The 20614-nt window shown below is 37.4% G+C and overlaps 1 protein-coding gene across 1 annotated transcript in view; it reads left to right on the top strand.

Annotated features, from left to right (window-relative positions):
• Nucleotides 1-20614, top strand: part of LYST (lysosomal trafficking regulator) — a 179699-nt gene that overhangs the window by 120276 nt on the left and 38809 nt on the right. The window contains exons 33-41 of the mRNA XM_055425763.2: nt 2359-2535; nt 3055-3131; nt 3277-3465; nt 5806-5951; nt 6038-6134; nt 7110-7171; nt 8921-8976; nt 12955-13107; nt 16283-16527. Of these exons, the coding sequence (XP_055281738.2) occupies nt 2359-2535; nt 3055-3131; nt 3277-3465; nt 5806-5951; nt 6038-6134; nt 7110-7171; nt 8921-8976; nt 12955-13107; nt 16283-16527 (1202 nt within the window). The remainder of the gene's footprint in view (nt 1-2358; nt 2536-3054; nt 3132-3276; nt 3466-5805; nt 5952-6037; nt 6135-7109; nt 7172-8920; nt 8977-12954; nt 13108-16282; nt 16528-20614) is intronic.

Genomic DNA, 20614 nt, shown 5'->3' with positions numbered 1-20614 from the left:
AACACTCTCTCTCCTCCCCTTTGTCTGTCTGTATGCCTGTTGTGTCCATTTAGCCATGCACCCACCTCATATGGTACCACCTTCAAAGCCTTCCTTCCTTGTTTTAGTCCACTCAGAACTCTTCCTTCTTGAAACTTCATCAAAAATTTTATTTTTACACATTTTATTATTTTCTAAGAATTTGTGTTTAAATTCAGTTCCTTAAATCAGTTTCCTGAGAGCAGGAAATAAGATTTCTATGTGTGCGTGTCTCCAAAAACAACTTTTCTAGTCCCAGAAACTACAGTCAATAAATGATTGATCAGAAGATGTTAAAATGAGCTATTAGAAACAGCTTCAGTGTCTAGGAAAATCATGTTTCTTTGGACATTCAGGATGAAAAAAAACATTTCTGATAGTTTTTCAAGATGATTTTAAAATGTCACCAAATACTAAACTGAAATATTTTTAGAGTTCTATCAAGATTATTACCTTTAAGACGCACATATGAAAATATTCTAGTCATTTACCATTCCTCTTTATTTGCCAACTCTTTAGGCCTTTTACTTGCAGAGCATCTGTTCATTTTTCTCTTTTGGTCAGGTAACAGCTGTCTCCTGAGTAATTTAAAATGTTGCATTAAAATGAGCTTTGCTATTTTCATCATTGCATATGTTCATCTTATGCTTTTGGGAAACGGCATGATGTGATTCAGCATGTGAATTTAAATATCACCTAAAATGTAATAGTTTCCAAATCCATTTGTTGACTATTCACAGTTTAAAATATCATAAAGCCAAATACAGTGATATTTGTATGAATGCAAATAGTTAAAAAATAGAATTACGCATGTTTAACTTGTTGGCAAAGTTATGTCTAAGTAATATATAGTGTACACTTAACAATCAGGTGTAATATCTCTGGCATGAAAGAGCCACGTAACGGAAAAAAGCTTTGATCTACACAATAAATAAAAAGCACTAAAACTGGCATGTGTGTGCATATCAGTCACTCAGTCATGTCCAAATCTTTGTGACCCCATGGACTGTAGATCACCAGGCTCCTCTGTCTATTGAATTCTTCAGCCAAGAACACTGGAGTGGGTTGCCATTCTGTTCTCCAGGGGATCTTCCCAACACAGGGATTGAACCCCAGTCTCCCACATTGCAGGCAGATCTTTACCGTCTGAGCTGCCAGGGAAGCCATAAAATTGGTATAAACAAAGCTTATCTAAAAATGAAATTTCACATGTTTCCAAAGTCAAATGATCGTCTAAAGCAAAAATGGTAGCCGTGTCTTTTGGAATCTCAGCATAGATAATAAAAGTATGCATGTGTGCTAAGAAAACAAAAAAAGAGCCACTTAAGGAATCGTGAATCAAAGTTTGGTTTAGTTTTACACTGGGAAGGACCATTTTCATTTTCTTAAGTAACATTTTCACTTTGTCTTTAGGGCCTATTCATAAAAGACTGACCTAAACCAACCCTTCTCCCAAATATTCACATACTGAACGCTGACATCTCAATTGGTTTTAGAGGTTTTTGCCTTTTGCTCTCCCCTGGGAATTGTGAATGCTTACAAATGGATCCAAAGATACTTTTTTGTTCTGGTGTTTTCTCCAGTGTTTATTTTCCCAAGCAGAAATTAAAGAGACTCTTACCTTAAGGTTTAAAGGAAAGTTTCCCTTCTAGTTCAGTATTTCTAGGAGAAGAACTAAGAATTATTTTCCTTCCTCCCAAGCTTATTTTCTGTATTCCTTTAGCAAACCCTCTCTAAAATTCTTTCTCCAAAAGCTTGTGTGCTTGATTTTTTCCTTCTTTCCTTTATTACTTCTATTCCTCCTTTCTTCCTTTTTTTCTTCTTTTTCTTCCATTTTTTTACCTTTAACAATAAAAATTTTCAAACATACTAAGAAAACTAGAGACTAGTGAATACTTAATGAATACCATATGACCATCCCATAGGTCTAACTATTCTTAGTATTTTTATCATATTTATCATAATTTTTTTCTGAGGTATTTTAAATTATATAAATAATGACATTTTTTCAAAAGACTTTTTTATGTCACCATAACAACATTATTATACCTAACAAAATTAGCATATATGGGGTCACACAGAGTCGGACACGACTGAAGTGACTTAGCAGCAGCAGCAGCAGCTAATGTCATCATATACTCAGTGCATAATCATTTGAGAATTTCTTCAGTTGTCCCCAAAATGTCTTTTTAGCTGATTTATTTAAACCAGATCCAGCCAAATAAATGCAGCAATAAAATTTAATTTACTGTTAAAGAATTTAAATGTAAGAAATAAAAATTCTTTATGACTTAAAATGTTTTTTAATTAAAAAAATTGTTGCTTTTTTTTTTTTTAAAGCATGGGGCCAAATTAGTTTTGTATTTGTCAGAGTTGATACATAATCACAAAGATGAATTGACTGAAGAAGAACTAGACACAGCAGAACTGCTTATGAATGCTTTAAAATTATGTGGTCATAAGTGCATCCCTCCCAGTGCATCAACAGAATCAGACCTTATTAGAGTGATCAAAGAGGTGAGTCAGTGAAACCATAAGAAACAGTTTTCTTAGGAGATCCCATTGACTGTAACTAAAGAATGATCGAGAGATTTTTTTTTTATTATAGAGTACCACTGATGGTGAATTTCAAATGATAATTTTTTTATACTTTATATTGCTTTTTTAATATGAGAAAACAAATAGTCTTATTTTAAGGAGCAATTTATTCTCTGTGGTCTTCTGTATTCATTAACACTAGCTTTCAGGGGAGAAAAAGGTTTTAATAGTGACAAGCAAGTTGAATCATCAGCCTCAAGTTCTCAGTTCTTTAGTGAAAAAGCAAACTAAGCAAGCCCCTATGCAAACCCATTGGGTTTGGCAGCCCTAGTTAACTATTCCACCCTAATTTCTGTGACCCTAATTGTGTGGAAACAAAGGGGAATTAGAACATTATTTAAGTAGCTGATCTATTTTAGTATTCTGGTCTCCAGGAGACAATATTTTTTCCTTTGTTAACTAAGTTTTATACAGTATATTATTATCTAAATCTTTTAGGAACAAAGGAAATATGAAACTGAAGAAGGTGTGAATAAGGCCAGCTGGCAGAAAACAGTTAATAATAATCAGCAAAGGTAGGATTTCACGTGTGCTAAAAGTTGTGTCTTTTAGGACCCCCATTATATTTTGCATATGCTTTTAGTTTTAATGTACCATGTTTTGATATACATTTAATGTTCCTGTACATATGCTTAACTTACAGGCTTCTTGTCTGTTTAGTCTCTTTCAGCGTTTGGATTCAAAATCAAAGGATATATCTAAAGTAGCTGCAGATATCACCCAGGCAGTGTCTCTTTCCCAAGGAATTGAGAGAAAAAAGGTGATTCAGCACATCAGAGGAATGTACAAAGTGGATCTGAGTGCCAGCAGACACTGGCAGGAGCTTATTCAACAACTGACACATGACAGGTGGGCAACATGGGAGGACTTTCAGTGGTCTTGCATGAATGTTTTATATTGATGTTATTTTCACTCTAGAATAAAGATTCATAATACTCATTAGCTTAAATATTTTTGTTTAATCATTTGTAATTTATTTCCTCTTAAAGAATATGCCTATGAGAATTTTTTAATTCTTAGGGGGGGGGAAAATAACGAGAGAGAGAGACATTAGCTCTTCCAGAGAGTAATATCTGTTTATTGGCTTTCATTTTAAAATATGGTCTTTGCAAAAGAATAGGGAAATCACTGAAACAAGACAGTTGGGAAATGGATCTTTTTCTAGTTAGGACTTGAGTAACATAGTTGAAAAGATGCATCACAAATAGTGAAAAGAGGAAATTAACATATTATTCTCTGAGTTTGGGTAACATGACTGATTAGTATTATGACTTTGAAGAGCTGTATACTAAAGCGAATTCCAGGTAAATGAATGAATTAAACTCAAAAAGTTTACAAAGCAGGAGGAAATAGAGTGTTTATCAGCTCTGATAGATAACTCCCTAAGATCAAACACAATTGAAGAAACTGTAGAGAAGAAATGAATGGCTTTGAAATTTAATTTTTTTCCAGTGTATTTAACAAGCATAGCCACAACAGAACATCAAAATTTATTTTCAGCATGTATTTCAAAGTTAGTATTTTTGTTATTTTAAAATTTCATAAAAGTTTGAAAATTAAAATTAAAATTCCAAAAGTTTGAGCAAAAGACATGAATATATTCTTCACATAACACAAGTAGAATTAATAAGCAGATGGGAAAAATTGAATATTGCTAGAGGCTAATTTAGTTTTTTTAAATCTTTAGATACTATATTTTACCTTTTATGTTAAAATAAAAAGTTGTTTTAGGAACTCATCTCCACAGTAGGAAGAATGTATCTTAGCTCTTGATCAGAGGTTTGGTGGCATTGTATGCTGCTGCTGCTAAGTCACTTCAGTCGTGTCCGACTCTTTGTGACCCCATAGACGGCAGCCTACCAGGCTCCCCTGTCCCTGGGATTCTCCAGGCAAGAACACTGGATTGGGTTGCCATTTCCTTCCCCAATGTGTGAAAGTGAAAAGTGAAAGTGAAGTCGCTCAGTTGTGTCCGACTCATAGCGATCCCATGGACTTGCAGCCTACCAGGCTCCTCCATCCATGGGATTTTCTAGGCAAGAGTACTGGAGTGGCTTGCCATTGCCTTCTCTGGTGGTATTGTATACTTTGACATAATATATCAGGAACCCTATAAACAATTTATTTCTAGTTCCAGTTATTTATTTTAGTGATTCTGTCCTAAGGAAAATATTCAAAATATGCAAAATCAATAAACATAAAGATTTTCATCTCTGCATTATTTATGTTAGTGAATGAATTGGAAACAACTAAGTTTATAACAATAGTAAGAAATATAGTATGATCTTTTCATTCACTATAATATTAGCCATTTAAAATGGTAATAATAAAGAAGGCAGGATATAGGAATGTGTATATAAGAAAATATGTGTGTACATGAGTTATAACTGTAATTTTAAAAAATGAAAATCACTAACAATATTTTGGTATGTTTGGTATGTTTGGGGTAGTGTGATTAAGGGTAATTTACTTCTCTTATCTATTTCTAAAAACTATTTCCTTTCATTTCAAATGTTAATTTATTTAAAAACATTTTTAGAAATGTAATTACTACAAAAATGAATACTTTTGTTTGTTACATTATGTAATAGGCAAAACGGAAAATGAAAAAAATTTATTTGGAAATTTATTTTTTTCCTTTAGTTGACCATACTAAGTCTAATATATCACAAAGCATATATAGTAGTCATGCTGTATCTTTTTAAAAATTTAATAGGTACAAGAAACTAGTAGAAGAGCTTGCCTTGAGGCAAGGAGACTGGACTCCAGAGCAGAGGGATACTTTTTTTGTTGTTATTCTTTTGTACTGTGTGTATGCAGTGTGTTTGTGCTCGGTTGCTCAGTTGTGTCCAACTCTTTGCAACCCCATGGACTGCAGCCTTCCAGGCTCCTCTGTCCATGGGATTCTCCAGGCAAGAATACTGGAGTGGGTTGCCATTTCCTCCTCCACGGCATCTTCCTGACCCAGGGATTGAACTTGCATCACCTGAGTCTTCTGCGTTGGCAGGCAGATTCTTTACCACTGAGCCACCTGGAAAGCCATGTGTATGCATATCCCTGTCTAGTTATATAAATAGTTGGGATTTTTCAATTGAGTGGATCAGTTTTGACTTACTTATTAAATTTTTACATAGTTTTTTTAAGTTATAAGTACTTCAAATTGCCACTTAAACCTTTTGTTTCTACCTGTAGAGCAGTCTGGTATGACCCCATCTATTATCCAACTTCATGGCAGTTGGATCCAACAGAAGGGCCAAATCGAGAGAGAAGACGTTTACAGAGATGTTACTTAACTATACCAAATAAGTACCTACTTCGGGATCGACAGAAATCAGAAGGTAATAGTGACTTCTTGACTCAACATATAAATAGCAGATAACTGTGGTCATTACACAAAGATGATATAATCTCTTTTCCTCAACAGATGTGGTCAAACCACCACTCTCTTACCTATTTGAAGACAAAACTCATTCTTCTTTTTCTTCTACTGTAAAAGACAAAGCTGCAAGTGAGTCTATAAGGTAAATTTGAATCCATAAGACATCTTCTCTTTTGTTGAATGTGCTAAAGACTTTAATAGTGTGTTGCAGTGCTTATGTGATGTTTATTTTAGATAATGCAATGGTTTGGGAAAAGACCTGAACATGGCTCAAGAGAAGACAAAGTTGAATGGCCAAAATCCTAAGAGAACAGACAGTTTTGATAGGGAGTTTTCAATGGACTTCAGTCCTCCTCTGATATGTGAGGAAGATAAGTCACACCTAAGAGAGTCCCTTGGACTGCAAGGAGATCCAACCAGTCCATTCTAAAGGAGATCAGTCCTGGGTGTTCATTGGAAGGACTGATGCTAAAGCTGAAACTGCAATACTTTGACCACCTCATGCGATGAGTTGACTCACTGGAAAAGACTCTGATGGTGGGAAGGATTGGGGGCGGGAGGAGAAGGGGACATCAGAGAATGAGATGGCTGGATGGCATCACCGACTCTGTGGACATGAGTTTGAGTGAACTCCGGGAGTTGGTGATGGACAGGGAAGCCTGGAGTGCTGTGATTCATGGGGTCGCGGAGAGTCGGACACGACTGAGCGACTGAACTGAACTGAACTGAAAGAATAGAAGAACTTTTCTGACTCTGAATCCCCCTCTTCTCCTAGAACACTCCGTTTCTTTCCTGTGTTTGTGTTCAGAGGCATGAACCAATGTTTGCTTATGTACTAGAAAATAGAAAATATTGAAGTCTCTTTTAAATAACTGAGTCCTTGTATTCTGCATAGGGTATAGGGATTACTCACCTTTTCTAAAAGTTTCCGTTATTTCCTCTGCTATTATAATGTCAGAAATGAGATAATATTTTCATGTGGACTCTAACAAGACATTCTGTGCTTTTGAAACTCTTGTCTGCTCTGCTGAAATCTTCTACTAGATAAAATAAAGCTTTTACTGTCTGAAACTGTTCAAAACATTTAATCATAGTAATATTAAATATGTTTTGACAGAGTCAATCGAAGATGTATCAGTGTTGCCCCATCTAGAGAGACAGCTGGTGAATTGTTATTAGGTAAGTTACATTTTGAAGATTTTTATACATATTCACTGTGCCTATTTTATTCTTAGATAGTTCAAAACATTGTTTTGACAGACTGCCATTAAATGAGATAAACTTTCTCTAATATTGTATCGGTTATTTTGCCTTAACATTGTCTATAATGCATGTGACTCATGAATGTGAAGAAATGACAGTCTTATTTTCTGAAAAGCATATAAACGGCATTTTAATTTTTATAAAGTTAACTTTCTTCATGAGTATACATTTTTAAATTTGTTTCTTTTATTATGTATCAATTTTTAATTCTAAAGTAAAGAATCATTAGTATGTTTATATGCCTACTATTTTAACGGATATCCCTATACACATGAAATATATCCACCTTGAGATTATTCTTAATTTATATTCTTCATTGTACTTCTGAGAGAAAGGCCAAGACTATTGATCCGTGGACAGTTTCATTTAGTGAGAAATTTTTTCCTCAAGACATGAAGGAATAGCGTTAAACCACATAGTCTCTATTCCCTTAAAGAACTGATTTGTATGCTGTGGGCCAATTGTTCTCAAATCAGGGGCATCCAGATCACATGGGAACTTCTAAGAAAAACGAATGCTCAGGCCCCTGCCCAGAGCCACTGAATCTGAAACTCTGTGGATGGGGCCCAGACATCTACATTTTTATACACCCTGCAATGATTCTGACACACCCTCAAATTAGAGAGTCACTGCAGTAGGCTAAAGCTGTATAGCCTCAAAGCCTGCAGAGTTTCAAGCTTGCCAGGGCTGAGCCCCACAGTCAATAGGATGGAGATGGTGCCCTTCTCTGAGCTGGCCACGCCAGGGCTCAGGGTGACCAGCATCCAGTGCAGGGCTCCAGGAAGTTCTCACCATTTGGATATGTGATGTAGGGATGTGCATTAACAACAGCCTATCAAGTAGGAAAATTTGGGGGATGGCTCCATCAGGGCTCAGACACTAAAGAATCTGCCTGCAATGCAGGAGATGCGGGTTCAATCCCTGGATCGGGAAGATCCTCTAGAGAAGGGAATGGCTACCCACTCCAGTATTCTTGCCTGGAGAATTCCATGGACAGAGAAGCTTGACGGGCTACAACCCATGGGGTCGCAAAGAGTCGAACATGACTGAGCGACTAACACTTTACTTGTTTGCCCTATTGAGTGTTTGCTGCTGCTACTGCTAAGTCGCTTCAGTCGTGTCCAACTCTGTGCGACCCCATAGACGGCAGCCCACCAGGCTCCCCTGTCCCTGGGATTCTCCAGGCAAGAACACTGGAGTGGGTTGCCATTTGAGCGTTTAAGTCATCAAAATAATTAAGGATTCCCCTTTTGCTAGGAAATTTAGTTTATAACTTGAATTCAGTTAATGTGTATAAAATAAAAGTAATACACTAGTAACCTAAGAAAAATACTGGTAATAATAAGCAGCCAACAATTTTTAGCACTAAGCACCAGACACAGTTAATAAACATTTTACATATATTCTATATAATTCCCACAGTAACCCTATGAAATAGAGTCTTCTCCCTACCCCATTCTTTTTATAAGGAAACTAAAGGTCAGTGGGGTTAGGCAGCTTGCCCAGGATCTCATGGATGCTGTTCAAAAATACTTACTGAGTATTAAGAACTCCTTCTGGGTTATGGGATTCAAATTCGGTCCAACTGACTCCAGAGGTGCTTTTAACTATATAAGATAGTAGTGCACAGACATTTTTAAACTCACAGCCAATTATTTTCTGCAGGTAAATGTGGAATGTATTTTGTGGAAGATAACGATTCTGATACAGTTGAGAGTTCTGTGAGTAGCAGTTTAAATTTGCGTTTATATGAATCTAGACAATTCCCACATGAATAAGTTTAATACAGCCAGAGAGCATGTAGAACTGTTAAGAGTTCATTTCTTGTCATACTCTGTGTAAATTTTTCTGAATTCCAGTTTTTAAGATAATTTTAAAAAGAAGACCATGCTGTCCCCTCAGACTCATATTCTGAGTCTCGTAGCAGCAAGTGTTATGGGTCAGATTCTGAAGCATTCGCATTATTTCAGTTCATGTCCATTCTTTCTCACTACTATCCTCTGTAGCAGCAGAATTCTTGCTACTCCCTGTTTATTGTCACATACATTTGCCTTCAAAAAGAAAGAAAAATATTGTCTGATTTAATAACTTAAGTAATCCTAATATTCACATAGCTTCAGTTCAGTTCAGTTCAGTTCAGTCGCTCAGTCGTGTCCGACTCTCTGCGACCCCATGAATCACAGCACACCAGGCCTCCCTGTCCATCACCAACTCCCGGAGTTCACTCAAACTCATGTCCACAGAGTCGGTGATGCCATCCAGCTGTCTCATTCTCTGTCGTCCCCTTCTCCTCCCGCCTCCAACCTTTCCCAGCATCAGAGTCTTTTCCAGTGAGTCAACTCGTCACGTGAGGTGGCCAAAGTATTGCAGTTTCAGCTTTAGCATCAGTCCTTCCAATGAACACCTAGGATTGATCTCCTTTAGAATGAACTGGTTGGATCTCCTTGCGGTACAAGGGACTCTCAAGAGTCTTCTCCAACACCACAGTTCAAAAGCATCAATTCTTCGGCGATCAGCTTTCTTCACAGTCCAACTATCACATCCATACATGACCACAGGAAAAACCATAGCCTTGACTAGACGGACCTTTGTTGGCAAAGTAATGTCTCTGCTTTTTAATATACTATCTAGGTTGGTCATAACTTTCCTTCCAAGGAGTAAGCGTCTTTTAATTTCATGGCTGCAGTCAGCATCTGCAGTGATTTTGGAGCCCAAAAAAATAAAGTCTGACACTGTTTCCACTGTTTTCCATCTATTTCCATAGCTTAGTAGTCATAATTTTTATTCTTCTGGAAATACTTATATTAATCTGAAAATAACAAAAAGGACTCAATTCACATTTTGGTACAGTAAACATTTTATTTGTTTGAATTCATATACATGCCATTAAAATACTGCTTTGAGAGTCCTGTAACAGGAGAAATAAGGCTCTTTTTGTTTCAGAAGTTCTAAAGCCAGGAATTCATGAGGATGCATTTAAACAAGATTATGTGTGGTATGCTGGTTAATATTAATTTGATTCAAAGAAATTAGGGAGTGTAAACATAAAATATGATTGTAAAGCAAATCATGTTAAAAAAAATCATTAAAGTATTTCATATAATCCCTCAAAATTGAATAGGCATTATTTCATGATTTACATAGCAGTTACTACAGTATTTATCCCAGCCAGCAAAAGTATAGTTATGTTAATTTTTAAGATGTATCTTTTTAGAACAAATGAGTTTAATAGTTGATACATGAATCAAGCTTTTTTCTGGGTGGGTTCAAAAGATGACATTTTCCACCTAAATGGAAGCTCTAAAAAGAGCTTCTTAATAAATTGAAGGATCCTTCCTTTCTCTGTACTTTTGTAGCATTTATTCTTATTTCCTGTGTGACATTTGCTGTCTTGCCTTTCCAAAGTGTGTGCAAATATCCTGTGCCCCTTTTTATCATGTATAGGTTTATTTCGTGCAAAGCACTTAGCAAGCCCCTTGCCTGTAGATGCTTAATTAATGTTTGTTAAATTGAAAGTATGTTGAATGTTGAAGCTAAACAGGGAGGAATTTGGTTTTAAGAATGAGAATATTACCTTTTCATTAAAACATTTTGCTTTCCTTGTAATATATTTCCTGCCTCTATTTCTAAAAATCAGTTGGGACACAGTAAGACACACATAGAGCAGGCCAAAGTGTCACTTCCTCCTTACTGTTGTTTTTCAAATTTCTCTTTATTTTTGACTCCTAGAAATTTTATTTTCTCTTACTTTCTTGCAAGCTCAGCTATACATTTAAAAGAATATTTGCTTACTAAAAGATATCAGTCTGAAAAGTCTACATACTTTATGATTGCAACCATATGACTTTCCAGAAAAAGGAAAACAGTAGCAGCAACAAAAAGATCAGTGGCTGCTGGGTGGAGCAGAAGGGAATTTCACATCTATGAGACTATTCTGTATGATACTGTATTGCTGGACACATGTCATTAAACATTTGTCAAAACCCGTTTGACCTATATAACACCAAGGTTAAACTATGGGCTTCAGTTAAGAATAATCCATTCAATAGTGGTTCATCAGTTGTAACACATGTAGTGCATGAGTATAAGATGTTCGCCGTAGGGAAACTGAGTGTAGAAAAGCTATTCCTGGGAACTCCATACTATCTGCCCAGTTTTATAAACATAAAACTTCTCTGGAAAATACAGCCTGTTAATAAAGTTTAAATGAAATTTATTAACTCAGTTTTTTTTTTCAGATTTTATCCAGCATTTTGAAGTGTTTAGTAGCAGGAGGATTTTTAGAGAATCTTATCTGCCACTTTGCCACAGAGGGAAGGCTTTATATTGCATTTTGATAGTGTTTTAAAATGTAAAATTATGTAAGACCAGAAACTATAAAACTCCTAGAGGAGAACATAGGCAAAACACTCTCCGACATAAATCACAGCAGGATCCTCCATGACCCACCTCCCAGAATATTGGAAATAAAAGCAAAAATAAACAAATGGGACCTAATTAAAATCAAAAGCTTCTGCACAGCAAAAGAAACTATAAGCAAGGTGAAAAGACAGCCTTCAGAATGGGAGAAAATAATAGCAAATGAAACAACTGACAAAGAATTAATCTCCAAAATACACAAGCAGCTCCTACAGCTCAATTCCAGAAAAATAAACGACCCAATCAAAAAATGGGCCAAAGAACTAAACAGACATTTCTCCAAAGAAGACATACAGATGGCTAACAAACACATGAAAAAATGCTCAACATCCCTCATAATCAGAGAAATGCAAATCAAAACCACAATGAGGTACCATTTCACACCAGTCAGAATGGCTGCTATCCAAAAGTCTACATGTAATAAATGCTGGAGAGGACGTAGAGAAAAGGGAACCCTCTTATACTGTTGGTGGGAATGCAAACTAGTACAGCCACTATGGAAAACTGTGGAGATTCCTTAAAAAAATGGAAATAGAACTGCCATATGATCCAGCAATCACACTCCTAGGCATACACACCAAGGAAACCAGAATTGAAAGAGACACATGTACTCCAGTGTTCATTGCAGCACTGTTTATAATAGCGAGGATATGGAAGCAACCTAGATGTCCATCTGCAGACGAATGGATAAGAAAGCTTTGGTACATATACACAATGGAGTATTACTCAGCCATTAAAAAGAATACACTTGAATCAGTTCTAATGAGGTGGATGAAACTGGAGCCTATTATACAGAGTGAAGTAAGCCAGAAAGAAAAACACCAATACAGTATACTAACGCATATATATGGAATTTAGAAAGATGCAAATGATAACCCTATATACGAGACAGCAATAGAGACACAGATGTATAGAACAGTCTTTGGGACTCTGTGGGAGAGGGTGAGGGTGGGATGATTTGGGAGAATGGCATCGAAACATGTACATTATCATATGTGAAATGAATCACCAGTCCAGGTTTGACGCATGATACAGGATGCTCGGGGCTGGTGCATGGGGATGACGCAGAGGGGGAATATAGGGAGGAGGGAGGTGGGAGGGGGGTTCAGGAGGGGGAACACATGTACATCCGGGGCGGATTCATGTCAATGTATGGCAAAACCAACCAATATAATATTGTAAAGTAATTAGCCTCCAATAAAAAATAAATAAAATGTAAAATTAAAATGATTCTATTTCATGTAGAGCAAATGCTTTCATGTTATTTCCTTTGACTTTAGAGCCTTCAAGGAGAATTGGAACCAGCATCGTTTTCCTGGACATATGAAGAAATTAAAGAAGTTCACAAGCGTTGGTGGCAGTTGAGGGATAATGCTGTAGAAATATTTTTAACAAATGGCAGAACACTCCTGTTAGCATTTGATAACACCAAGGTAAATTTGCCTATATTGATAGATATACCTTTTCAAAAAGATCATGGAATCAGTTTAATTACACTCATACTGACTAAATGAAGTTTTAACTTATTTAAACTTTAACTATTTCTGAAGTCAAATGAAAATTACCCTCTTTCTTAGTACTGATTAAAGTAAATCTTTGGTTATATTAGGACTATTTTTGTCCTCCAAAACTGTATTCAATTTTTATTCCCCAGAGTGACTGTATCTGTAATAAATAAATGAATGTATAACCAACCTGAAGTAGTTTAACCTTGATAGTAGATTTCATTTTTGACAAACCCTTTCTTGACTGCCATGTTCCTTCAGCTACTGTGTGTCTGCTTGTTTTGATAGAAAACCTCTTGGAAGAAATTGTGTATGCTGGGTGCCTCCAGTTCCTCTCTCAGATTCTCTTTTGAAATGCTCCAGTCAGATGTTTTCCTCACCACCCCACCTGTCGCCTCTGGTCAGCATCACCAGTGAGCTGACTGTTGCCGAACCCTACAGTTGCATTGCTTAGTCTTCCTCTTACTCGACTTAGCAGCAGCATTTGATGCAGCTGATTATTCTGTCTTTAAAGAAAGGAGGGAAAACCTTCCTCACTGGACTTCTGCATTGAAGTCTAATTGGCATCTCAAATTTTACATGGACAAAACTGAACTTCTAATTTTCCCCCTAAAATCTCCAGTTTTCCCCAGCTCCATAAATGGCAACTCCAGCCTTTCTGCTTGGCCAGTTCGAAAACCTTGGGATTATCCTTGATTCCTCCTTTTCTGTCATCCCACTTATTCTGACTCCTCTTAATCATCTGCTCTCATCAGTAAATTCGGTTGGTTCGCCCCTCAAAGTATACCCAGAATCTGAGTGTTTCCACTGCTGCCATCCTGGTCTAAGCCACTGTCAGCTCTTGCATAAATCATTGCACTAGCCTCTGCACTGGCCTCCCTGCTTCCACACTCCCTCTTCTTTCAGACTACTCTCAACACAGCAGTTAAAATGAGTCAGATTGTGCCATTCCTCTCCTCAGAGCTATCTGACCACTTTCTTTGCCACTCCATTAAAAGCCAGGACCTTACAGTGTTGAATAACCTAGCATTTCCATATTCTTTCTGACCTTATCTTCTACTGTTCTATCCTTCACATGCTCTAGTCCATCTGTGGAAACTTCCTTTTCCTTGACTATAGCAGGCATACTGATGCCTGAAAGCCTTAGCACTTACAGCTCCCTAAAATGCCGCCTGGAATGCTTTTCCTCTTAGAAATCTACAACTGCAACTCATGGCCTTACTTTTTTCAGGTTCCCTGATCAAATGCCCTCTTATCAGAGAGACTGCCCTGATTATGTATTTAAAACAGCAACCCCTTTCTCACTCCTACCCCCAGGAATCCCTTTGTCTCCTTGACTTTGCTCTCTTTTCTCTAGAGCACTTCATAGCATCCAACAGTGTCTGCCCAACAGAATATAAAGACTGTTTTGTTAAGTGCTACAGCTCTAGCATCTTGAGCATACTGGTATATAGGTGCTCAGTCAATATTTGTTGAATGAATAAATGTTTTCTTTTCCTTGCAGAGTTTAGTTTGCAAACTGTCATAAATTCTCTCCCACCAACCTTAGCTTCAGCTTCTGGCAACCTTCAGATTTAGGCTGTAGGTTTAGGTTTTTATTTTTGCCTTGAACTGATTCTTTTTTATTTTTAATTCTGATTAAAAAAAAATAGCATAGAAGTTGCCATCTTAACCATTTTCATGCATACAGTTTAGTAGTGTTAAGTATATTCACATTGTTGTGAAACAGACCTCCAGGTTTAGGTTCTTAAGTACCCTGTGATCTTATGCCTATTCCATAACTAAGCTCATTCATCTCATTCACTTTTAGTCTCATCTCTGATTATCCGCATCTTTGGCTTATCTTCCTATGCCTGAAGCATATACACATTTAAGAGGGGTAATTCACATTTGTTTTTAAAAAGGCCTGGTTATTCTATTTTTTCCATTTATTACCAATTATCATTTAATTGCTTTAGAAGAAATCAGAGCACTCTTTTTCTGTGACAGAACTTTTCTGAATCTCTTTAAAAAAGAGTTCCTATATTAGTTTTCCATCAGTAGTGAAAATGAGGTATCTTGTTTTTATGTAGTACATTTTATTTCATTCTTATGAAATAAATCTTACTATCCCCATATTACCGGAGAAGGCAATGGCAAGCCACTGCAGTACTCTTGCCTAGAAAATCCCATGGATGGAGGAGCCTGGTAGGCTGCAGTCCGTGGGGTCGCTAAGGGTCGGACACAACTGAGCGACTTCACTTTCACTTTTCACTTTCCACTTTCACACATTGGAGAAGGAAATGGCAACCCACTCCAGTGTTCTTGCCTGGAGAATCCCAGGGACAGGGGAGCCTGGTGGGCTTCCGTCTGTGGGGTCACACAGAGTCGGACATGACTGAAGTGACTTAGCAGCAGCAGCAGCATCCCCATATTACAGTATGGGAACTACAGCACAAAGGGTTTAAGCAAGAAAAAAGACCAGGTCTGTCTAACTCAGAAAACCATGCTCTTTCTACTACAGCATGTTTCATTTATATAGATGAAGACTCTTCATTTTCTGTTATTGATTTTTTTCCCCCTTAGGGTCTGTATGTAAGTGATTTTTCTGTACAGACGTCTTAGTTTCTTACTGATTTCTTCAGCTGCAAAATATAGTGGCTAAGATCCAAAAGTAAATGAATGTAACAAAACAGAAACATTCAAAGATGAGAACAAACTAATGGTATGAGTGGGGAGGGAACAGGCAAAGAGGATTAAAAAGTGCAAACTACTGTGTAGAGAATAAACTGTAAGGGTGTACTGTACAGCACAAGGGCTGTAGTCAATATTTTATAACATTTAAATGGAGTGTGATTCACAGAAATACTGAATCACCATGTCACACACCTGAAGCTAATATAATATTGTAAATCAACTGTACTTCAATTAATAAATATATATAGCACAACCTTTAGAGGAAGACCTAGATTTGAGCCTTAATTCCCCACCAGTCAGTGTTATTGGGCAAAAAGTGTTTTCTTGAAGGACTTGAGATTAGTAACATGCCTATGATATCATGGATTCTTTGGAGGAAAGTGTCAAGACTAAAATCTGGGCTGTTTTTTTTCTCCTTCCATTCTAGGTTCGCGATGATGTATACCACAGTATACTAACAAATAACCTCCCTAATCTTCTGGAATACGGCAATATCACCGCTCTGACAAATTTGTGGTATACTGGGCAAATTACTAATTTTGAGTATTTGACTCACTTAAACAAACATGCTGGCCGATCTTTCAATGATCTCATGCAGTATCCAGTGTTCCCTTTCATACTGGCAGACTATGTTAGTGAGACCCTTGACCTCAGCGACCCATCAGTCTACAGGTAACTGAAGACATCATTACCTTTTGGCTTTGTCAGTGTGCTGTATTTATGTCATTAAAGTTCTTCTGATGAAAACTTTCAAACGTGCAAAAAACAGAATGAATATGTAATAAACCCCCATATGATCATCACCCCAACTCAATAATTATGAAAATTTTTGCCAAACTTGCATCATCCTTTTTTCCTTAAGACAAATCACAGGCAGTGTCACTCGTGTGTTCTGTAGTATACATCTCTTAAGAAAAAAGTAAAACATTTTGTTACATAACTTCAGTTCCATTATCATAGCAAAGAAAATAAAAATAATTTCATGGTATCATCTAATATCCAGCCTATTTTTAAATGTCCCCTGATTATATCAAAGATGTCTTTTTATAGTTGATTTGCTTGAATCGGGCTCAGTATCTATCACCTTTGGTTGCTTTATCTCTAAAGACATAAATCTTAGAACAGCCCTTATTTTTATGTATGTATTTTTCTCTTTATTCCTAACATTGGCTTGTTTAAGGAAAAAAAGATCATTTATCTTGTAGAATGTCCCCCATTCCGCGTTAGCATTTAGCTTTTTCCTCTAGTCGCTGTATTTCCTAGGGACTGGAAATTACTTCCAAAGGCTTTTTTAGACTCAGGTTCAACTTTTTTTCAAGCAAGAACTCTCTCGAGGTGGTAGTGTGAACTTTTTATTGCCCCATATCAGGAGGAATGTGATAACCCACTGTTAAGGATGCTCAGGCTGATCTGTGGGTTCAGCCTCCTACTGAACTTGTTTCTTTCATTGATGATTATTTCTTGAGTCTGTGATTTCACTGGGGGTTACTGAATGGTGATTTCCTATTTTCTCATTTCTTGTACATTTATTAGAAGAAAGCACATAGGATGACCCTGGGACATTTATTTGTGTCAGAGAGCAAGAAAATTAATATAGTCTTGTCGAAAGAGTGGGAGCCATATTTGCACACCCATGTTCACTGCGGCTTTCTTCACAGTAGCCGAGAGGTGGAGGCAGCCCAGGTGTCTGTCTGTGGATAAATAGTTGTGGAAAATTTGGTACATATGTAATATGGAACATTATTTAACATTAAGAAGGAGGGAAGTCCTGTCACATGGAAGAACTTTGGGGACATTGTGCTAAATGCAATAAGTCAACCACAAGAAAACAAATACCGTGTGATTCCACTTACGTAGGTTGTTTAGGGTAGTCAGACTCAGAGAGTTAAATGGTGTTTGCTGGAGGGTGGGGAGGAGGGCGGATGGGGACATGGGGAGTTGTTGCTCAGTAGGTGTAGAGTTTCAGTTTTACAAAGTGAGAAAGCTTTAAAGATCTGTTGCACAACAGTGTAAATTAGTTAACACTATTGAGCTAGGTACTGGAGGGTGGCTACAATGGTAAGTTCAGTGATGTGTGTTTTTTTACGATAATTATAAAAAAGGACTTAGGAGCCAACTTGAAGTGGCTCTCACTGCCAAAGATAGGACAATCAGAGCATCAAAAAGTATAAAGACCACAACTGATTGAAACACATTTAAATAAAAAGAAAACACTTAATGATGATGCTCTTTAAAGGCCCCCAAAACGAAGCAAAACTAAACTCATTGGTTGCTGTTGGACGGGGCAACAATTCTCTACTTTTGCGATTTGACAGCTAAGGAAAAGAATTAAGCTTTTATCCTGACTTTCCTGAAAGAGTTGCAGTTTAGAGTAACCAAATAGCTGTAGTTGATGAGGGAATATTCTGTTTCCTTAGTTTGAAATAACATTCTCAGACTGTTACCAAAAGTCAAGAAATAGCAACTCTTGGCAAGGACGTGGAGCAAAGAGACCCTGTGCACTGTTCCTGAGAATGTAAACTGGTGCAACCACTGTGGAAAACATTATGGAGGCTCCTCAAATATTAAAAATAAAACTATCATATGATCTAGCCATTCTACTTCTGGATATTTAATCCAGAGAAAATTAAAACACCAACTTGAAAAGATATCTGCACCCTCATGTTCACTGCAGCATTATTTATAGTGGCCAAGATACAGAGACAACCTAAGTGTTCATCTATGAATGAGCAGATAAAGAAAATGCCACACACACACACACACAAGAATACTATTTAGTGTTTAAAAAAAAAGAATGAAATCTTGTGACAACATGAATGGCCCCTGAGGGCCTTATGCTAAGTGAAAAAGTCAGACAAAGACAAGATACCATACAGATAAGTAAGGAGAAAAGGAAAAATATACCCATTTGAATGCAGAGTTCCAAAGAATAGGAAGGAGAGATAAGAAAGCCTTCCTCAGTGATCAGTGCAAAGAAATAGAGGAAAACAATAGGATGGGAAAGACTAGAGATCTCTTCAAGAAAATTAGAGATACCAAGGGAATATTTCATGCAAAGATGGGCTCAAAAAGGACAGAAATGGTATGGACCTACCAGAAGCTGAAGATACTAAGAAGAGGTGTCAAGAATACACAGAAGAACTGTACAATAAAGATCTTCATGACCCAGATCATCACCATGGTATGATTACTCACCTAGAGCTAGACATCCTGACATATGAAGTCAAGTGGGCCTTAGGAAGCATCACTATGAACAAAGCTAGTGGAGGTGATGGAATTCCAGTTGAGCTATTTCAAATCCTAAAAGATGATGCTGTGAAAGTACTGCACTCAATATGCCAGCAAATTTGGAAAACTCATGAGTGGCCACAGGACTGGAAAAGGTCAGTTTTCATTCCAATCCCAAAGAAAGGCAATGCCAAAGAATGCTCAAACTACTGCACAACTGCACTCATCTCACACACTAGCAAAGTCATGCTCAAAATTCTCCAAGCCAAACTTCAGTAATACGTGAACTGTGAACTTCCAGATGTTCAAGCTGGATTTAGAAAAGGCAGAGGAACCAGAGATCAAATTGCCAACATCTCCTGGATCATCGAAAAAGCAAGAGAGTTCCAGAAAAACATCTGTTTCTGCTTCATTGACTATGCCAAAGCCTTTGATTGTGTGGATCACAGTAAACTGTGGAAAATTCTGAAAGAGATGGGAATACCAGACCACTTGATCTGCCTCTTGAGAAACCTGTATGCAGGTCAGGAAGCAATAGTTAGAACTGGACATGGAACAACAGACTGGTTACAAATAGGAAAAAGAGCATGTCAAGGCTGTATATTGTCACCTTGCTTATTTAACTTATATGCAGAGTACATCATGAGAAACGCTAGGCTTGATGAAGCACAAGCTAAGATTGCTGGGAGAAATATCAATAACCTCAGGTATGCAGATGACACCACCCTTATGGCATAAAGTGTAGAACTAAAGAGCCTCTTGATGACAGTGAAAGAGGAGAGTGAAAAAGTTGGCTTGAAGCTCAACATTCAGAAAACTAAGATCATGGCATCCGGTCCCATCACTTCGTGGCAAATAGATGGGGAAACAGTAAGAGACTTTATTTTGGGGGCTCCAAAATCACTGAAGATGGTGACTGTAGCCATGAAATTAAAAGATGCTTACTCCTTGGAAGAAAAGTTATGACCAACCTAGACGGCATATTAAAAAGCAGAGACATTACTTTGCCAACAAAGGTCCATCTACTCAAGGCTATGGTTTTTCCAATAGTCATGTGTGAATGAGAGAGTTGGACTATAAAGAAAGCTGATCGCCGAAGAATTGATGCTTTTGAACTGTGGTATTGGAGAAGACTCTTGAGGGTCCCTTGGATTGCAAGGAGATCCAACCAGTCCATCCCTGAAGGAAATCAGTCCTGAGTGTTCATTGGAAGGACGATGTTGAAGCTGAAACTCCAATACTTTAGCCACCTGATGCGAAGAACTGACTCATTTGAAAAGACCCTGATGCTGGGAAAGATTGAAGGCAGGAGGAGAAGGGGATGGCAGAGGATGAGATGTTTGGATAGCATCACCGACTCAATGGACGTGAGTTTGGATAAACTCTGGGGGTTGGTGATGGACAGGGAGGCCTGGCGTGCTACGGTCCATTGGGTCACAAAGAGTGATATGACTGACCAACTGAAGTATGATCTCACTTATATATGAACTCTAAAAGTGAAAACAAAACACACAAAACAAAAAGCTAAGCT

This window comes from Moschus berezovskii, chromosome 12 (genome assembly GCF_049115385.1).
Source record: "Moschus berezovskii isolate FMDL1 chromosome 12, NW_MosBer_1.0, whole genome shotgun sequence".
Taxonomy (NCBI): domain Eukaryota; kingdom Metazoa; phylum Chordata; class Mammalia; order Artiodactyla; family Moschidae; genus Moschus; species Moschus berezovskii.
The sequence above is the reverse complement of the archived record's forward strand: the minus strand, read 5'-3'. Positions and strand labels throughout refer to the sequence as shown.